At 46.4% G+C, this 20,016-nt stretch overlaps 1 protein-coding gene across 40 annotated transcripts in view; it reads left to right on the top strand.

Annotated features, from left to right (window-relative positions):
- The window catches only part of ADGRG2 (adhesion G protein-coupled receptor G2), a 131,551-nt gene that overhangs the window by 9,260 nt on the left and 102,275 nt on the right, over window positions 1–20,016 (top strand). For 14 of the 40 annotated variants that reach the window (XM_035288464.3, XM_035288461.3, XM_035288463.3 and 11 more), the window contains exon 1: window positions 17,592–17,785. The exons of the other annotated variants lie outside the window; for them this stretch is intronic. In XM_035288464.3, the coding sequence (XP_035144355.1) occupies window positions 17,637–17,785 (149 nt within the window). In that variant the 5' untranslated portion in view covers window positions 17,592–17,636. Of the gene's footprint in view, window positions 1–17,591; window positions 17,786–20,016 lie in introns of those variants that run through there. 40 annotated transcript variants of the gene reach the window in all.

The following is a 20,016-nucleotide window of genomic DNA, read 5'->3' as shown; positions in this document are numbered from 1 at the left end:
CCCAACAATGATCTGGCCCAAGCGTGAATAGTGCCGAGGCTGAGAAACCCTGGCGCGGTGCAGTCGTTCTGAAAGCTGGCTGCCCATTGGAATCACTGGGGGAGCTTGAAAAATCAATACCGATGTCCAGGTCTGGTTCCTGACTTCGATAAACCTCAAATGGAACTTCCACTATGGCCTACAATCCTACCATGCTTGCCTAGTGGGTTTGCTACAGCTGTTTGGCACCTTTTATTTTCTCTGCCCCTGCTAGATCAGCTACTGATTCTGGCTCATTCAACAGGAGCCTCCTCGTATTCCCACCACCCAGACCCCCAGCAGGCCCATATTTGTACAAATGCAGTGTTCCCTGCTGCCACTGTGAAACTGTGACTGAAATGTCCCTAATGGATCAAAGACTGGCTTCTTTTCTGGGCTCTGGGTCTCTTATCCTCTTTGTCTTCTCAGGGACATTTTTTTTTTCTTTTTCTTTTTTTTGAGACAGATTCTTGCTCTGTCACCCAGATTGGAGTGCAGTGGTACAATATCAGCTTACTGCACCCTCTGCCTCCCGAGTTCAAGCGATTCTCCTGCCTTAGCCTCCTGAGTAGCTGGAGTATCTTCTTAGAAGCATTGGATTGTTTCATTCCCTACCGGACTATGGAAGTCTGCCATGTTGTGGTCCCTGATCCTGTCCTATCTCTCTTGCTGACTGTGCTTCTTTATTGATTCTTCCAGCGTATTAAGCTGCTTTTAGTCTTTGATACTAACCGTTTTGCCTGGAATGTTCTTTCTGACCTCTCCTTCATCTTACGTTTTTTGTTTGTTTGTTTGTTTTTATTTTTTGAGATAGAGTCTTGCCCTGTCACCCAGGATAGAGTGCAGTGGCACGATCTTGGCTCACTGCAACCCCCCCTGGCTCCCAGGTTCAAGTGATTCTGGGGCCTCAGCCTCCTGAGTAGCGGGGATTATAAGCTCATGCAACCACACCCAGCTAATTTTTGTATTTTTAGTAGAGACGACGGGGTTTCACCAAGTTGGCCAGGCTGGTGTCAAACTCCTGGCCTCAAGTGATCCGCCCACCTCGGCCTCCCAAAATGCTGGGATTACGGGTATGAGCTACCACGCCTGGTCCCTCCTTCATCTTCTTATTGCTGGTTCCTCATCATTCAGATCTCAGTTTAAATATCACCTCTTTGATGACCTGATCTAAAATAGCCACCAGGTTACCTTCTATATCATCTCACTACTTTAATTCTCAATGCTGTATTTATTATTTGTTAATTTTCTTGTTGATTTATACATTTATTGTTCTCCTCCTTCCACTGTCCTCACACTAGAATGTGAGCAGGGTCCACATCTTTACCCCCAGTGCCTAGAATAGTATTTGGTATATAGTATTCAATTTTGGTGTTTAATAAATGCTTGATGAATAAATGATACATTTAATCCATCATACGTGATTTTCAGCACATGGAAGACACTCAGTAAATGTCCTCTTGTTCTCTTTCCCCAAGAGTACATTCTTGTGTCTGGAGCTAGTCTAGCTGTTTCCAATGAGGACAGTCATCTGATAAAGAGATTCATATTTTTGCGTTAGGATCCTGATTATTAGGGTTTCTAGACAAAGGGGAATTACATTTTACCAAGAAAAAGGCAGTGATAGAATTCCAGGGATCATTAGTGTCACATTTTTTCAATGTGGGACTTTCCTGGCCCTCAGATTCCACAAAATTGACATGTTTTATCTTGAGATTCTGACGTGTACATTTTTGAAACACTTCATTTGGGAGGATCGCATGTGGATTTTTAGGAGGGAAGAAGGGGATAGCAAAGGAAGTGACATTCTTCTCTGCCTTTGTTAATAGTATCATTTCCTGTGCCCATTTCAACGTTAGCTCTGTATGTATGACAAGTGATAAGCTGTGTGTGTTATTGGAATCTGAGAACAGGACACCAAAAAATGTTCAGTACTTTGTACAGGTCTAAAATTCATGACTTGAAGATATGGATAGAGAGTGAGGAAGATTGGGAAGATATATACCAAAGTGGTTTCCCTTTGAGGTATTATTTGAAGGTTAGTTGTGATTTTTGAGAAAGCTCTTGCACTGGATTTTAAAGCTTCCAGGAAAAAAATCAGTACAAATGAACAAGACTAATGAGTTTGTCACCAGGTGATTCACTTTTTGACAGAAATGTACCACATGTTTTTGGGGTATTTGGAAAAACCATCACCCTTGACCCAGTAGGATTTTTTTTTAACTGGGCCAAATGCTTATTGTATTCGCAGTTCATACATGAGTCAAGAGCTGGAGGAATTGATCATCACGATTCCTCATTTCTAGCAACCATCCTTATGAAAGTAGGCAAGTGTGTCAAGTAGCATTCCATGGACATATTTAGAGGGTTCTTCTTCTTCCTTCTTCTTTGTTCTTTTTTTTTTTTTTTTTGACACAGAGTCTCGTTTTGTCGCCAGGCTCCAGGCTGGAGTGCAATGGCGCAATCTCTGCTCACTGCAACCTCCGCCTCCTGGGTTCAAGCAATTCTCCTGCCTCAGCCTCCTGAGTAGCTGGGATTACAGGCACACACCACTATGCCCAGCGAATTTTTATATTTTTAGTAGAGACGGGGTTTCACCATGTTGGCCAGGATGGTCTCGATCTGTTGACCTTGTGATCCACCAGCCTCGGCCTCCCAAAGTGCTGGGATTACAGGCATGAGCCACCATCTTTGTTCTTCTTCTTTTTTGAGTTGGGGTCTCCCTATATTGCCCAGGCTGGTCTTGGACTCCTGGGCTCAAGAGATCCTTCTGCCTCAGCTTGAGTGTTATTCTCTTTGACTTACCCATGAAAGTGGATCCAATGTGTCTACATAAATTTTTTCAATTAAACTTTTATTGAAGTACATATTATACACATTATAAATATACAGCTCGATGAATTTTCACAAACTGTGCATACCCCTGTCACCAGTCCCCAGATCAAGAATCCAACATGAACAGCCTTAGAAGCCCTCCCTTTGCCTCTTGCTGCCCCCCAAGGGTAATTACTGTTCTCACTCGAATGCTGCGTGTTAGTTGTGCCTGTTCTTAAGTTTCCTGTATATGATATCAGGCTGCCCGGCTTCCGGTCAGTACTCTTTGTGAATTTCCTCCATATTGTTGCATGTGGTTATAGTTGGATCATTGTCACAGCCGAATAGTATTTCATTTCATGACTACCATGGTTTATCCTTTCTACTGCTGATGGTCTTTGGTTTCTAGTTTTTGGCTTTTATGAATTGTACTGTGGGTATTAGATATAGTGAACCCCAGGTTTCTCTTCAAGGAATCAGTATGTCAGTGTGTTCAGCTCTTTTATTTAATTCTCTATTTTAAAGTTTAACTTTAGTTTTAGTAAACTACAAGGAAGTTAAACTTTAAAATAGAGAATTAATTTGTTAATAGTATCATTTCCCGTGCCCATTCCTGTGAAATCTTTTCACCAGTTCTAATCAGTAGTTCACATCTGTTCCCCTGGTCCCCTGCCCCATCCTGACTCATCCCGGTCACCTGCTCCCATCACCTGCTCTGGTCACCTGCTTTGACCCCTGTTTACCTGCTCCAACCTTAAGTGTTCTTCCCGCCAAACTACCCACCCTGCCACTCTGGCTTGGACCCCTGCTCCCTTTAAAATAGCCAATCAGAATTAGACTAGACCATGTGGTCTAACCCTAGCCAATAGGGGAATGACACACCAGTAGGGGCAACCTCTGTCAGGGCATAAGTACCCCTTCCCCTTCTTGTCCAGGTGTGTGCTTGCCATTGTTCCATCTGTGAGCTGCACCCTTCTAATAAGTAAATTGCCTTGCTGAGGAAATTTATATTTGAGTACTACTTCTTTGGCAGCATTGAAAATTCTACTTATAGCATGGGTAACACTCTTGCATATTTTGTGGTGAACATATATGTGCATTACTACCAGGTAAATACCCTAGAAGAATGCTTTAAATATATTATTAATAGTTTTTATGGTTGCTGTCAATTACTTTCTCCTCTGAATGCAATTAGGTTTAGTAGCCACTTGATGTAACTCCCACATCTGTATCCATAGACAATGATGAGGCTTTCTTTCTGTAACTTTTTCTCTAACTTCTCAAGCAATCTGCCCACCTCAGCCTCCCAAACTGCTGGGATTATAGGCATGAGCCACTTAGCTTTCTGTAATGTTTTTATTAAGTTCTAGCATTAGTTGTTTTTATACATTTATTTTTTTCCTAATTGGTTTATACACTCATTTATTCCTTTACCAAGTACCTATATCATAACATCATTTTAAAATATCTTAAGAATTTTAGCTTGCTCTTTCTTTTCCTGCCTGTCTCCACCATCCCCACCTCCAGCTGTATTTCTTTTGAAATGAAAAAGCCACTCCTGGGACTGCTGAATGTGTTTTACAGATCCAGAGGCAAAGGTTTACCACCCGAATAGCCTTAGAATGGTACAGGCTTATTCAGCACTGATTCCTAGTTTTGCCAAGGAAAAGTAAAAAGGACAAAGACAGGGAAAAAGAAGGAGGTTTAAAAAACTAAATAATGCTCTACTTTGTGGTGTAAACACAGGCTGGTCGATTGACAGTCGTATTTTCGTCTTTGTCTCCACTCAGCAAATCTGGTCATTTGACCAACTGGATAGAGCCAATATTGCCTGAAATGAAGCAAATACATTCCATTTGATTTTGGTGGGAGACAAATTTTTAGGCAGAGAGAACAAAGAGCAGATAGTGTCATGCACAGCAGTGCCTTTCAAATGCCAACATGCAAAACGATCGCCTGGGGATCTGGTTAAAATGCATATGCAGATTCAGCAGCTTTGGGACTGGACAGAGATTTCTGCATTGCAGCTCCTAGGTGAGATGCTGCTGCTGTGGGGCGGGGCTGCACTTTGAGTAGCGAAGCTCTTTAGAACACAGCTGCCTCCATGTTCCTGGGATCATGTGGAGCATTGGAACATTTGCCGTTGTCCACTGATGGATGATAAACAGCTCTCCCAAGTGCCCCTCTGGGCTTGTCTTTGCAGCACTGGCTGCAGAACGACGTTGTGTGTAGACTGCATTAAAGCAGCAGACAAAGCCCAGTGCTTTTTTTTTTTTTAATTCTTGAGACGGAGTCTTACTCTGTCTCTAAGGCTGGAGTGCAGTGGCACGCTCTTGGCTCACTGCAACCTCTGGCTCCCAGGTTCAAGTGATTCTCATGTTTCAGCCTCCTGAGTAGCTGGGATTACAGGCTCCCGCCACCATGCCTGGCTAATTTTTGTAGAGACGGGGTTTCACCATGTTGCCTGGGCTCAAGTGATCCACCCACGGCGGCCTCCCAAAGTGCTGGGATTACAGGTGGGAGCCACCGTGCCGAGTGGCAGTGCTCCTTTTTAACGTCGAGTAACAACTTCTTGCAAAGCTCCCTCACCTGGACTCTGCTTAAATATCTCATACACCCGAAGAGAAACCACTAACTTCCTCAAACACATGCCAAACCAAAACACACACACATACTCACTCTCTCTCTCTCTCTCTCTCTCTCTCTCTCTCTCTCTCTCTCTCTCTCGCTCTCTCTCTCTCTCTCCCCTCCCCCAGTTACTGACATGGAGAAAGGAGTGGGGGGGGCGCAGGCATGAAGCCTGCTGGCTTTTTCTCCTGGCTCTTCACTATTGCACACTTCCTCATTCATTCCAGAGCAACCAGGTATCTGTTTCAACATCCCTGGCCTCATCATTGTGGTACGCACCAGCTGCCTTCCATCCAGGAGCTGCACATTTCTCTGCGGGGCCCTCTGTACACATCCATGCTGTGGCTGCAAGTGCCCGGGGATTAACAGCCCCCACCCCACCCCAGGAGCAGCCCTCCGCCAATGCCTGATGCAAGTCAGTCGATCCATACCCCAGCTCTTTTGCTCTCAAGTGGGATAATTCAGACCGGTGTTGTACGCTGGCTCCCAGACTTCCCCAGAAAGACTAAGCTCCCATTGCCCCCAGTGGTGACTGGCTTGATAACACCTTCTAGTGCTGCCTTCCTGCCCCAACTCACGTCTCCATTCTCCTATCTGGGTTTCCTGGGGTCACTCCTAAATAAGCTACTTGATCTCAAATATGTGCCAAGTGGTTACCTTCTTTTTTTTTTGAGACAGTCTCCCTCTGTCGCCTAGACTGGAGTGCAGAGGCGCAATCTTGGCTCACTGCAACCTTCACCTCCTGGGTTCAAGTGATTCTCCTACCCCAGTAGCTGGAATTACAGGTGCACGCCACCACGCTAATTTCTGTATTTTTAGTAGAGATGGGGTATTTCAGCTAATTTTTCTATTTTTAGTGGAGATGGAGTTTCACCACGTTGGCCAGGCTGGTCTCAAACTCCTGGCCTCAAACAATCTGCCTGCCTCCAACTCTCAATGTGCTGGGATTACAGGTGTGAGCCACCACTCCCAACCTCAAGAGTTACCTTGTTACCTTCATATATATATATATATATATATATATATATTTTTTTTTTTTTTTTTGATACGGTCTTGCTCTGTCACCTGGAGAGTAGTGGCATGATCTTGGCTCACTGCAACCTCCGCCTCCCAGGTTCAAGCAATTCTCCTGCCTCAGCCTCCTGAGTAGCTGGGATTAGAGGTACCCACCACCACACCTGGCTAGTTTTTGTATTTTTAGTAGAGACGGGGTTTGACCATATTGGCCAGGCTGGTCTTGAATTTCTGGCTTCAAGTGATCCACCCACCTTGGTCTCCCAAAGTGCTGGAATTACAGGTATGAGCCACCACGCCCAGCGGAGTTACCTTCTGAAGGAACCCAAACTAAGGCAAAAGCGGCCAATAGTCAGGAACTCCTTTTGTTAATTTTAATAAAGTCCTATTATTTAAAATAAATGGGAGCCCCGTGGGGTTTCTTCTGGGGGCATCTCACCAGTATCTGGACATTTTGTCTGCAGGACACCAAACATTGAGCTGGCTGGAAATAAGCCCAGCCGTGGAGGGAATGCTTCTGTGTTCCTGGGCTGTTTTGGGATCTGGTCAACAGAATTGATTTTCTGGAGGCCTCAGTCAAGCTAGTTCAGGTCTTTCTAACCCAGGCCCAGAGGATATATATCTGAGTTCTGCTTCAGAAGCTTGATCACATCCCGGGGGCCCCTGCAAACTACATCCTGGCTGCAACCAACTCCCTTCCATAGCCTCCCTCACTGGGTTTCTCTGTGGTGGGCTCTCTGCATAGCCCCTTGGGACGAGGAGTCCTTCTCAGACTGTAACTGGGGGGACAGGAGCAGGTTGTAGAGGTATCCCAAAAGGTGCTCACTGCTCCCCCATCAGATGTGTTTTTTCCAGGTCCTTGGGCTCTCACTCACCCAAGAATGGGTAGGAGACCCTGGCGGCAGTGATATTGTTCAAGTAAATATCAGACCGCAAGAGCTCTGCAGAAAAGCGATTTATTAGACAGAGAGAGAGAGAAAGAGAAACAGAGTGAGCAAGCTCCCACGCTGTCATGGGAGGGGATCCAAAGATGGAGTCCACATAGGCAAGGGGCAGGGGGACTTTTAATCTCGGAGTTACTCCCACCCCATTCAAGTCCCTGTCCCATGAGAGGAGTTCCCTCAAACTTCATTGGAGTGATTGATTTTCAACTCTGATGTCGGATTGGCTGCCTGGCCCACAACAGAGCTTCTCCTTCCAGGGCTTTTCGTGGGCTTTTCTAAACAAAGGAAGCTCACCTGGGCAGTCTGCCTTTCCCATACTTGCGAAAGTTAGACAAAGAACTAGTCTCCCAGATGGGGAGGTGGGTGGAGGTATTGCGCTGGAAAGTTCTTGCCTTTGAAACCACGCCCCTTGTGGACTTGGGAAGAGAAGTTAACACAGTCCCTCAAGACCTCTACAGAACAGAGCCCCTCATACTCAGTTTCAACGGCCTTCCCACACCAGTTTCCCAAGCTTTGCATCGATGGCCACTGCTCCTCCTACCCTTATCCTAGCTTTCTCCTCTTCCTGTCTTCTTCCCCAGTCTTAAGTGGATCCAAATTTGGCACAATCTATGCCACTTAGTGCATTTTGGGGGATTTTGGGGCTGCCTGGGCCCCAGTTGGTCTTTTTATATGTTCAGACGTGTGATAGGACCCAGGCTTTTCCCCTCAAGACACCTTGGATTTGAAGTTCCCCATTCAGTGGTGGTCTCGTCTTTGGAACCCACACCAGGCAGAGATGTTTGGGAGGGTGACCTCACTTGGTACACTGGCCTGGATGTCTCACAGTTTTGCCATACCTCTGCCAGGCTGTGCAACTCCAGGCCAGACTCCTATCTCTGTTTTTGGGCATCTTAGGGGTCCTAATTAGACACTTGGTCCTTTGGATTTGGTATTTTAAGAGTACACGCTATATCAACAGGGCTAGCTTTAATATTAAACATCTATTAAAACATTAAAAGTGGCCAGGTGTGGTGGCTCACACCTGTAACCCCAGCACTTTGGGAGGCTGAGGCGGGGGATCACGAGGTCAGGAGTTCAAGACCAGCCTGGCCAAGATGGTGAAATCCTGTCTCTACTAAAAGTACAAAAAAAATAAAATTAGCTGGATGCAGTGGCAGGTGCCTGTAATCCCAGCTACTCGGGAGGCTGAGGCAGGAGAATCACTTGAATGTGGGTGGCAGAGGTTGCAGCGAGCCAAGATTGTGGCATTGCACTCCAGCCTGGGTAACAGAGCAAGACTCCGTCTCAAAAAACAAAAAAAAATAATTAGGGTAAATGGCTAGGTTACTGTTACTGGAAAGGGGTCCCGATCCAGACACCAAAAGAGGAAGAAGGAATTCAGGACAAGTCCATAGAGTAGAGTGAAAGCAAGTTTATTAAGAAAGTAAATGAATAAAGAATGGCTGCTGCATAGGCAGAGAAGTGGCATGATCTGCTTGACTGATAATACTTACAGTTATTTCTTGATTATATGCTAAACAAGGGGTGGATTATTCATGAGTTTTCTGGGATGGGGCAGGGAATTTCCGGAACTGAGGGTTCCTCCCATTTTTTAGACTGTGTAGGGTAGCTTCCTGATGTTGCCATGGCATTTGTAAACTGTCATGGCACTGGTGGGAGTGTTTTTTAGCATGTATTGCATCATAATTAATGTATAATGAGCAGTGAGGATGACCAGAGGTCATTTTTATTGTCATACTGGTTTTTGGTGGCTTTTGGCCGGCCTCTTTACTGCATCCTGTTTTATCAGCAGGGTCTTTGTGACCTGTATCTTGCACCACCTCCTATCTCATCCCGTGACTAAAAATGCCTTAAACCTCCTGGGACTGCAGCCCAACAGGTGTCAGCCTTATTTTACCCAGCTCCTATTCAACATGGAGTCACTCTGGCTCAAATGCCTCTGACACTACCCTGTGACTTTCTTAGTCAGCTTGGGCTGCCAGAACAAAATACCATAGACGAAGTGGCCTAAACAGAAATTTATTTCTCACAGTTCTGGAGGCTGGGAAGTTCAAGGTCAACATGCCAGCAAGGTCAGGTTCTGGCGAGTGTCCTTTTCTGGGCTTATAGACTCACTGTATCCTCAGCTGGACAAGAGACAGAGGGGGAAGGGCAGGGGAGAGAGAGAGAGAGAGCGAGAGCGAGAGAGTCAGTTACCCTGGGGGTTAGGGCTTCAAAATATGAATTTGGCAGGAGGGACACACAATGCATAGCAGTAACTGTGCACAGCTCCACCCCCGTACCTGCCCCCCAGCTGATCTGCCCAAAAACTGAAATTCCAAAATTAGAGATTCATTTCCTTGGTTTAAAGTATTGTAATGTAAACTGGCACAGAACCTGTTTGATGGGCCTCCGTGAGAGCAAGGCCTTTTCCTGAGAGCCAGTGAACACGTATGAGGTCACTGGGCACCTCCAAGCTGGGAATGGCCGCCACCTGGAAGACACAAAGGGTGTGACAGAGGAAGTGGATTTTCTTCAAGCGAGGTGGGCTTGTTAACTGCCAAGGCCTGTCCTAGTGCTCAGAGTTATTGTCATATCAGTTCCTCCAAATTGGCCCTTAAAATGAAAATGAGTCCTTCCTTCATCTTGGTTTCTTGTATCTATGAATGATGTGAAAGATATTGCCTTTTTTGGTCTTGTTTTGGTTTTTTTTTTGAGATGGAGTCTTGCTCTGTCGCCAGGCTAGAGTGCAGTGGTACGATCTGGGCTCACTGCAACCTTTGGTTTCTGGGTTCAAGCAATTCTCCTGCCTCAGCCTCCTGAGTAGCTGAGACCACAGGTGCACACCACTAGGGTTGGCTAATGTTTGTATTTTTCATGGAGACGAGGTTTCACCACATTGCCCAGACTGGTCTCAAACTCCTAGACTCAAGTGATTTGCCCACCTCGGCCTTCCAAAGTTCTGGGATTACAGGTGTGAGCCACTGTGCCCAGCTAGCCATCTCATACATTTCTTTATATTTTCCTACATAGGAATATGTCCTTAAGCAAGACACTGCTCCTTGTATGCTTTTTTTTTGAGACGGAGTTTCGCTCTTGTTACCCAGGCTGGAGTGCAATGGTGCAATCTCAGCTCACCACAACCTCCGCCTCCCGGGTTCAGGCAATTCTCCTGCCTCAGCTCCTGAGTAGCTGGGATTACAGGCACCCGTCACCATGCCCCACTAATTTTTTGTATTTTTTATTAGAGACGGGGTTTCACTGTGTTGACCAGGATGGTCTCGATCTCTTGACCTCGTGATCCACCCGCCTCGGCCTCCCAAAGTGCTGGGATTACAGGTGTGAGCCACCGCGCCTGGCCCTTGCATACTTTTAAGCTTCATAAGATTGGTATGTTTTTTACTGTCATATTTTGCAACTTTCATCTCATTCAATACTATTTTTGTGAGATTTATACTCATGGCTACATGTAGCTCTAGCTCATTTTTCTTATTTTGCTTTATCCGCAAACCACTCCCAGAGAACAACTCAACTCACAGTTGCCAGGTGGGGGAAGAGCAGGAGTCTCTCTCTCACACACACACACACACACACACACTCATAATTACTTGATCTGAAGCACACCTCAAGCTGTTCTCCTAACTAAATCTTAATCCAGCCAATAATTCCTTTAGATTTTAACCAGCCAACTTTGGAAATTGTTTTGTAAGGCTTTAGTTCTTCCATGTGTTCACAACCCACAAAATTGGTTTCGCAAATAGTCCTTTTACCCTTTGCCCATAAGGAATTGCAAAGCTGAGTTTGATTTCATTTGCAGTCACTTTTCTTCCCGTTTTCAGCTGTCGTTATCTTTCTGTTTCCTTTTTTTTTTTTTTCCAAGATGGAGTCTCGCTCTGTCACACAGGCTGGAGTGCAGTAGTGAGATCTCAGCTCACTGCAACCTCCGTCTCCCAGGTTCAAGCGATTCTCCTCCCTCAGCCTCCTGAGTAGCTGGGATTATAGGCATGCACTACCACACACAGCTAATTTTTTGTATTTTTAGTAGAGACGGAGTTTCACCATGTTGGTCAGGCTGGTCTTGAACTCCTGACCTTGTGATCTGCCCACCTTAGCCTCCCAAAGTGCTGTAAATACAGGTGTGAGCCACTGCGCCCGGCTCTGTTGCCTTTTTTAAATCGGCATAGATTTGCCTTCCTTTCCCAATAGTATGGCCAACTCCTTCAAAACCTCTCCATTCATTCATTCAACCATGCATTCCACATACATTTATAACATCCCTAGTATGTGCCAGGCACTTTTCCAGGCTCTAGGGACTCAACAGTGAACCAAGCAGACAAAACTTCTGCCTTCAACAAAGAAGTTTATCTTCTAGTGAGGGAAACAGACAGTATTTGAGTATACACAGTCAGTTGGATGGTGTTAGGTGGTGTCTGTGGAGGAAAATGAATCTTGAGAAAGAGGCACAGGAAGCCTTGAGGGGCTGCAATTTTACATAGCATTTTTCTAGGCTAGGGTTTGGCAAACGATGGCCTGAGGCCCTCCATCTGTTTCTGTAACTGAAGGTCTGTTGGCACTGAGCCACGCTCATTCACTTACACATTTTCCGTGGCTGCTTTTGCATTGCAACAGCAGGGTTCAGTCACTGCAGTAGAGACCATTGTGGCTGCAAAGCCTAAAATAGTTCATATTTGGCCTTTTACAGAAAACATTTACTATTTGACCCTTTGCAAGGAAATGCAGATTTTGACCTATGATAACTATTGAGGATTAATACCCATGTTGTGCTTTTCAGCTTCTAAAGCATTGTCAGGAACACGAGCTCTTCTGACTGTTGAAGTTGGTATGTCTCAGTGGCTTTGTCCTGCAGGTGACCCACCTGAGGCTTGAAGAGATTATTATGGTTGTCCAGGGTTGCTGACCTTGTAAAGTAGTCGTGGTTTTGGTATTTCTTTGAGACAGGGTCTCGCCCTGTAGTCCAGGCTGGAGTGCAGTGAACGAAGTCTCAGCCTCCTGGGCTCAAGTGATCCTCCCACCTCAGCCTCCTAAGTAGCGGGGACACAGGCATGCACCATCATGCCCAGCTAATGTTTAAATTTTTGTAGAGATGGGGTTTCTCTGTGTTGCCCAGGCTGGTCTTCAATCCCTTGGTTCAAGCAATCCTTCCAGCTCAGGCTTCTAAAGTGCCAGGTTTACAGGCATCAGCCACTGTGCCTGGCCTAGTGGCAGTGTTCAACTCTAAAAGCTGGTGCATTTTATACTTTCCAGTGACAGATACAACCCAGGTTTTTAGTATGACGAGCTTCCTAGTGCATGAAACATGGAAAGGCAATACTGTGTAGGCATCACGAATGTGGGCTCAGAAGCTTGGCAGCCCGAGTTCAAATGCTTGCTCTGCCACCTACCTTTGTGACATCAGGCAAGTTATTTAACCTCTCCGTGCCCTGCCTCAGTTTCCTTGTCTATAAAGCCATCATAATTGTATGACTTCTAGGTAAGATGGTGCTGCATCCTGGTTTGCCCAAGGCAGCCCTGATTTATGCCTATTTTTTTCCACATTAATCAATAGTGCCCCATTTTACTCTCACATACCCTCGTTTGGATACTAAATTATATGCATGCCCTACCTAGGGTCATCGCAGAGATTGAGTTAATGCAAATAAAGCAGTTCAATCCATGCCCAAGTATAAGAAGCATTTGCTAGACTTTGGCTGTTGTTTCTTGTCAATGCCATGCCAACCCATCACTTAATTTTCTTTTTCTTTTCTTTTCTTTTTTTTTTTTTTTGAGATGGAGTCTCACTCTGTCACCCAGGCTGGAGTGTAGTGGCACGATCTCAGCTCACAGCAACCTCCGCCTCAAGCAGTTCTCCTGCCTCAGCCTCCTAAGTAGCTGGGACTACAGGTGCATATCTCCAGGCTCGGCTAATTTGTGTGTGTGTGTGTGTGTGTGTGTGTGTGTGTGTGTTTTAGTACAGACAGGATTTTACTGTGTTGCCTGGGCTGGTCCTGAACTCCCAAGCTCAGGCAATCCGCCCGCCTCGGCCTCCCAAAGTGCTGGGATTATAGGTGTGAGCCACCCCGTCTGGTCGACATTCCTTTGAATTGCTAACTTTCTTTCTAATATTGAGCAAGTTGCTTTTTGCATCATTGTCTCCTCCAAGAATATAATCCAGCCTCTTATATGTTTGCTTTGTAGCTCTTTTTAAAACTGTCAGTGTTTCACAGGTTCATCCATTGACCATTTTATTTGTTTGAATGCCGCCCTGGCACGTATGACCCAAAAGGGCACAGTTGTGTCTGTCTTGTTCACCACTGCACTCCTAGCACCTCCCGTAGTGCCTAGCACATGGTATTTACTTAATAAATATTTGTTGAATGGAAAGGCGCCTGAGCGCAGCAGAGCATACTCGCCCTCCGTGCAGTGAGGGTGTCCTGCCTCTGGGACCAGGGTGAAGAGGAGATGACCCATGTATAAGGCTCTCAACTGCAAGAGAATAAACCTCCAAAATGTGGTCTTGGTGTTTCTCAAATAGCATTCACACTTTCTCCCCCAGGCCCTGGGTTCTTTTAACAAAGGACAAAGTCATTAATTCAGTCATCCAAGTTGGTTGAAAGAATAGATGCCTTTTTATTTTTGAGACGGAGTCTCACCCTGTTGCCCAGGCTGGAGTGCAGTGGCACTGTCTCAGCTACCTGCAACCTCCACTTCCCGGGTTCAAGAGATTCTCCTGCCTCAGACTCCTAAGTAGCTGAGATTACAGGCGCCCGTCACCAAGCCTGGCTGACTTTCGTATTTTTAGTAGAGATGGGGTTTCACCATGTTGGCCAGGCCGGTCTCGAACTCCTCACCTTAGGTGATCTGCCTGCCTTGGCTTCCCAAAGTGCTGAGATTACAGCTGTGAGCTACCACGCTCAGCCAAAGAAGAGCTACCTTTTGAGAGAGCAAGCACAATAGGACCTTTACACAAAGAGGTCAAGTGTGACATTAGCTCCGTTCCCGGGGACAGCTGTGATCAAGAGGGAGCGGAAAGAAAAGCGCAAGGAGGGGAGGCAGAGAGGGGTTGGGTGGGGTGGCACGGCCCAGAGGAAAGCATGCAGAAAGGGCAGCAGGCCCACGCCACACCTCTTCTCTTCTAGAAAAGCACGTGAAACCTCACCCATGGCAATGTATGTGGAGCAATTTGCAGAGTGCCTGGTGCCCAGAAGCAAATAATGATGGCTCGACACTCACAGCTAATATTTTTGAGCATGTGCTCTAAGCCAAAGTCTGCTAAGCACTTTTCCTGTGGTGACTGACTCATTACTCCTAAGAATTTTAGGACACAAATAAGAAGATTATCCCCATATGATGGGTGAAGAATCCCAGGTATGGAGGCAGTAAATATCAGCAATTACTTTATCCCATGACTTGTGACAATGAGGGAATGTGTTCTCTTTCCGGGTCCACAAGGGGGCGTAGTTTTAAGGGCAAGAATTTCCTAGCACCATGCCCCTCTCCCATCTCTCTCCATCCAGGAGATTTAGCAGTTTATGTTTGAATTTCTAGGGTGCGAGAAGAAACTAAGAGTCAACCACTCTAGTGAAAGTTTAAAGGAACTCCTTTCATTGGCCCCGGGTCTTGGAGAAGGTGGGGGTTCCTCCCAGTGTCAGTGTCCACACACCTGGCCAGATTTCCCCTCTGGAATCCCCTTCCACACTCTTCGTGGAAGTCTTTCTCTTCTTCTCCTTTTCTTCTCTTTTCTCTGCCTAAATAAAATCATCTTTCTGCAACACTTCTTGGGGCCAATATTTACTTTTACAAGCGTATGGCGCACCTGCAGTGGTCCCATCGCTTATTCTTAAGAAATCGGAGACCAAGAACCCACAGCATTCTCTCGGGGGAGCACCCAAGAAAAACCCGGTTACAACAGGCTGCAATTAAACACTGGCCATTATCATCATGACTCACTGAAAATATCTCACGACCTCCCCACACCTCCCTTTTTTCTCTGTAATAGTGAAAAGGCTTTGACAATTTTGTCAATAATGTGGCATTAGTACTATAGGATAAACAAAAGCAGCTTGTAATATTTCTGGCAAGGGAGTTTTAAAAGCAGATCTTTTGAGGTATTGTACGGTCGCTTTTACTTGCATGAGCATATTACATCTTTATCCAGGCAGAATCATTTTTCTATCAAGCAGTATTTTTTTAGCCTATTGCTAATTATAATACTGATTTTTTTTTTAAAGACAGAGTCTCCCTCTGTTACCCAGGCTGGACTGCAGTGGCGTAATCTTGGCTCACTGCAGCCTTCGCCTCCTGAACTCAAGTAATTCTCCCTGCCTCAGCCTCTCAAGTAGCTAGGATTACCCCAGTGCCTGCCACCACGCCCAGCTAATTTTTTTTGTATTTTTATTAGAGTCAGGGTTTCACTAGGTTGGCCAGGCTGGCTGACCTTGAACTCCTGACCTCATGATCCATCCGCCTCGGCCTCCCAAAGTGCTGGGATTACAGGTGTGAGCCACCGCGCCTGGCCTGGTTCATTTCCTTTTAATCCTATCCTTTCCAATGAGAACCTGGGAGATGATTAAAATATTCCATTTCATATGTACCCTGCACTTAAAAGTTTTTTTTTTGAGATGGAGTCTCGCACTGTCAGCAGGCTGGAGTGCACTGGCATGATCTCAGCTCACTGCAATCTCCATCTCCCAGGTTCAAGAGATTCTCCTGCCTCAGCCTCCCAAGTAGCTGGGAATACAGGTGCACACCACCACGCCCAGCTAATTTTTGTATTTTTAGTAGAGACAGGGTTTCACCATGTTGGCCAGGATGGTCTCCATCTTTTGACGTCATGATCTGCCCACCTTGGCCTCCCAAAGTGCTGGGATTACAGGGGTGAGCCACAGAGCCTGGCCTAAAATTTTTTTTTATTTAATTTGATTTTTTGAAACAGGACCTTCCTCTGTTGCCCAGGCTGGAGTGCAGTGGCAGGATCTTGGCTCACTGCAGCCTCAACCTCCTGGGCTCAAGCAGTCCTCCCATCTCAGCCTCCTGAGTAGCTGGGGCTACTGGCACATGCCACCACACCCAGCCAATTTCTGTATTTTTTGCTGAGACTTAGTGGGAGTCTCACTATGTTGCCTAGGCAGCACTCTAACTCCTAGACTCGAGTGATCCTCCCACTTTGGCCTCCCAAAGTGCTGGACAACAGACATGAGCCACTGTATCTAGCCCCCCGGCACTGTTTTTACTCTAACATTTTTCAGCTGTCCCTGAGACTAGATTACGTGACTATTTTATTTTGGATGAGAGAAGTGATGTTTATTTTTTCCTCAGCATTCTATTTAGCATTCTGATTAACAAGTCAGCAGTTTCACTAAGAAAATGCTTTTGGCATGTGATATGCTGATTAGTGAAGTGCAGGTTGTAGGTCAAGTTTGCAATGGCTGAGGGACTTGTGGGAGCTACCTTGAGAGTGGCATTTGTACTGTAAAGTTTGTGGAGCAGTCATCAAGTTCAGGCTTAAACTAACTGGCACACACAAACGTCACACTGCCTTCCCTGCAGTATATTAAAGTGACTTCCAGACCTCGTAACAGGCAGGCCCAGGGCACTCACGGTTCGTGGAGGCTGTGGGGTCTGGTGGCGAGTGATTAGCTCTGGGAGTAACTGGACTCATGTAGTCACCCATTTTCTCAAAATATCTGGTGAGTTAGTCTCTTCCTGCAAGAGAAAAAAAAAATGATACTCCCACACCACTTGGAACACCCCAGTTTTGGAAAAATCACTCAAAAAATGCTGCTCAACCACCCATGCGGCATCCGTGCTGTTGGAGGCTCATTTGGGAAAAGGCAGCGTCCAGACGCCTGCAGGAGGCAGGATTTTTATGGGCTGTTTTGTGTCCAGTTTCGGTAGTCTTCAGAGGAGGCCATTCAGGCTGTCAATGGGAACCAATGAAGCTGTCAAGCTGCTGTTTGCCGTGGAAAAAGACACTAACATCCCAGCCCTGGGTGGGTCAAAGAGGAGAGTACTAAAAAAAGAAGGAGAAAGTGGACGGCCGTGCTCTGGTGGGAGGCCAGGGCTTGGGGCTGCAGCCAAGTTCCCTAGTGATAGAGGAGTTTCCACCATCCGAGGCTTCCCGTCCTGGCGCCCTCCGCCCTGCTGCACACCATCCAGCCTTCCAAAATAGCTCCGCTTCCGGTGCAGCCGGGCAGAGTCACTGGAAGGCGTGGTAAGCAGAAGAAGCAGGTAGCGTCGATGCTGGGAGAAAGTGTTTTGATGAGCGAGGAAAGAAAGTCCAACAGGAAGGCCAGCCAGCCACTGCGAGACTTGCCTGGCTATGGAAGCACTGATGGGAATGATGCTGGCTTCCAGTTTCTGAGGCACAGCCTAGCAAACCTGTCAAGGTAGGCAAAGCCCCTCCTGGGGAGTCGTCCCCATCCCTCCTCCTCTGCCCTCTCCCAGCTAACAGCAGGCCTTCCCATCCCAATTCGCCTGTGTCAATCATGCCTGACCCCACTGGCCTCTGCCCTGTCCGTGAGGCCTCCTGTATCCCTGTTCACCACCCAAACTGACCTGATCATTTAAAAAAAATAGATTTCAGAGGTACACATGGTTTTGTTACACGGAGGTATTGTGTGGTGGTGAAGTCCGGGCTTTGAGCGTAACCATCACCCGGATAGTGTACATTACAGCCATTAGGTAACTTCTCACCCCTCACCTCCCTCTCAACCTCCCTTCTTTCTATCTATAATCTGCATCTCTGTATCCATACTCTATGTCCATGTCACATTAGTTAGCTCCCAATTATAAGTAAGAACATGTGGTGTTTGACTTTCTGTTTCTGAGTTAAGATAATGGCCTCCAGTTTCTTCCGTGTTGCTGCAAAGGTCATGATTTCATTCTTTTTTACAGCTGGGTAGTATTCCACGGTGTGTGTGTGTGTGTGTGTGTGTGTGCGTGTGTGTGCGTGCGCGCATGTGTATACATACATACCACATTTATGTCCACCATTGATGGACACTTAGGTTGATTCTATATCTTTGCTATTGCGAATAGTCTGACTTGATAAATTGTCACCCTTGCCCATTCATGGCCACAGCCATTGGAATTTGCATTTTTATTGAGTGCAATGCCTTACCAAAAACCAACCAAACTACAACAAGAAAGGCTTGAGAGGCGGCCTGCTAGATGCTAGTCAAAAATGGAAATCAACGTTTGGGGTTTAAGAGGAGTCCTACGCTAGCGAAGCCTTCATAAACCTTCTAGGTCATCAGCGTCTTCAGACTCTCTGGCATAGAACCTGATTCCCTGCCCGCCACTTCCCCGAACACACAAAAGATACAGTCAGTCCCTCCCTTCTTTGTGTCCTCAAACCAGTGTTCTTATGGCCATAAGCACGTCTTCTCCCGTTGTTCATCCACGCACAGGAGTGACCGTGTGAGTTTCTTGCCTTCTCAGAACGTTCCCCTTTCCTCTCCTTGTGCCCATAGACTGGCCTCATTTAGAAGAGGGTTTCAGTCAAGGGCCACCACTTCCTGCCGACGGTGGGATCTACCATTCAAGACCGTTGAGAGGAGGAGAAACTGAGATCCTAGAAGTGTGCCAAGATAGAAGTTGCAGTGTTGAGAAGAATAACACACAAGCCCGATTGAAATCAGTTCCAGAAAGGCTGGAAAGAGGAAGTGGGGGTGCCGCAGGAGGCCAGGCCCTGAGCAGGTGCAGATGAGGACTAGTTGCAAGGAAAAGCTTGGGCTCCTCTAAGGATTTGTCATGTTTTCTCTTGTTCGTCGATAAGACTTCAGAATAAAACCTGATCCCCTTTTCTATTTGGGCACCAAAGAGCCACCTTTGTGGTTTGGTAATACAAAGGCGAAGGCCTTGTGACCTACTCACCTACTTTCCAGTCTCCCTCCTCGGTCCTGATCTCCTTCTCTAATTTATATTCTCCTTGAATCTGCCTTTCTTTGCAGGGGGTGAGGAGGGGAGTACAAATTGCCATTTTGTCATCGGTGGTCTTGGTTGGTAATTGCCTCTTAGCCTTCACAGAACAAGTACAACTAAAGACTAACACCAGTCAACATGAAGGTCTTCCATCTCCCCAGAGAACTGGTTCAGGATGGGTTCGTGCAGTCACTGCAGAGAGGGGCAGGGACTGAATTTTAAGAGGCTGAGTGAGGAGGATGAGGCTGGAGGGTAAGAGCAGGTAAAAAGGGCCTGTGCACGCTCCAGTTTTCGCTGCAGGACTGCTTTCCTTCTCTTATCGGACCTGGTTGTGGCCTTCCCCTGCAGCTTGGGAAGCCACTGTCCTCACACCTGCCCCTTTAGGCTTCCTCTCCCTCTCCTGCCTTTGAGCCTCCTCATCTTCTCCAGACACCTGACTCCAAGCTCATCTTTCTAAAGCTGTTCTCTCTGGTTAATTTCACCCCCCCCCCAATTTTATTCTCTGCTCCCATCAAATTAGGCATTGACTGTCTTCTCTGCTAATTGATTGTCATTGATACGTGACTTTCAAGTTGTTGCATGGGGACTGATGTGACAGGAAAAGCTGGGAGGTGTTGTTAACTCTGTAGAAATTATACGTGACTATGAAGGCCAAAAGCATTTCGAGAAAGCATCCTATACACTTGTAACCTAG

This window comes from Callithrix jacchus, chromosome X, assembly GCF_049354715.1.
Source record: "Callithrix jacchus isolate 240 chromosome X, calJac240_pri, whole genome shotgun sequence".
NCBI classification, from domain to species: domain Eukaryota; kingdom Metazoa; phylum Chordata; class Mammalia; order Primates; family Cebidae; genus Callithrix; species Callithrix jacchus.
Note: the sequence above shows the minus strand (reverse complement) of the source record. Positions and strands in the feature narration are given on the sequence as shown.